General features: G+C 43.9%; 1 protein-coding gene across 1 annotated transcript in view; it reads right to left on the bottom strand.

Moving 5' to 3' along the window:
• The window catches only part of BOD1L1 (biorientation of chromosomes in cell division 1 like 1), a 45897-nt gene that overhangs the window by 9211 nt on the left and 35767 nt on the right, over positions 1-919 (bottom strand). The window contains exon 23 of the mRNA XM_018573701.1: positions 263-382. Coding sequence (XP_018429203.1) covers positions 263-382 — 120 coding nt within the window. The remainder of the gene's footprint in view (positions 1-262; positions 383-919) is intronic.

Genomic DNA, 919 nt, shown 5'->3' with positions numbered 1-919 from the left:
AAACTGGAGACTTCTCAGTGGGGGGGGGGTTTGGCCACCGGCAGGGGCCGCCCCTAGGCTGTAATTGGTCTTTAGTTTTGTGCCTAGCGTCCTTCTCCTGCAGGTGGCGATATTACCCTACCTTTCAGGATCTACGATCTGTTGCCTGTGTCCTTCAATGAACGGGAGAGAAAATATATTTATAAAGCCCACAATTTTGTCAAACATCTTAAAAAACTGGGTAAAAGATTCCCCATTGCCCAGGCACTTTACTACAACTCACCGCTTTGCAGTTTTTCCAGTCTTGGACTCGGGAGACTTAATTTTACGTCTCCTATCAGGGCGGGGTTCAGGGCTGTTTAATTTTGCAGCCGCTCTCGTTGTTGGCTTGTGTGGTAGTTTGCTAGAAGTGACACAGATAAAACATTATGTTGCAGATACAGTACATGCATATCGATGTTTAAAGTCCCAACCATCTAAAATGCCCAAATGTAGCCCCACATAACGAAGTTGATGCATACACAAATAAAACTAACCACAGAGCAGTGCAGACATATGAAAGGCTGGCCATATGTGAACAAGCTTGTGTTCATATAGTTGATTTTTTTGTTTTTGGTAGACATAAAAGTGAACAATATGGTTCACCAACCAGTTTTGGATAGCATGGGAAGGATTAGAACCTCTGCCAGTTTTTTGCTCACTGACTGACCTAACCGCTAAATCATTATGGGTGTCGGGCTGGCGTCCATATTTCATGAATTGCCGGGACCCTGAGCTTGATTAGGCTGAAGACATGAAGTTGTGAATGGCAAAAACTAACTTAACCAGAAATGTATTTAACAAGAGGAAATATTTTGAGTACAGATGGGGCTTCCTTCAGGGGTAGCCAAACTCTGGCACTCCAGCTGTGGTCAAACTACAAATCCCATGATGCATCTCT

The sequence above is a fragment of the Nanorana parkeri genome, unplaced genomic scaffold (genome assembly GCF_000935625.1).
Source record: "Nanorana parkeri isolate BGI_ZX_2015 unplaced genomic scaffold, ASM93562v1 scaffold2495, whole genome shotgun sequence".
NCBI lineage: Eukaryota > Metazoa > Chordata > Amphibia > Anura > Dicroglossidae > Nanorana > Nanorana parkeri.
Note: the sequence above shows the minus strand (reverse complement) of the source record. Positions and strands in the feature narration are given on the sequence as shown.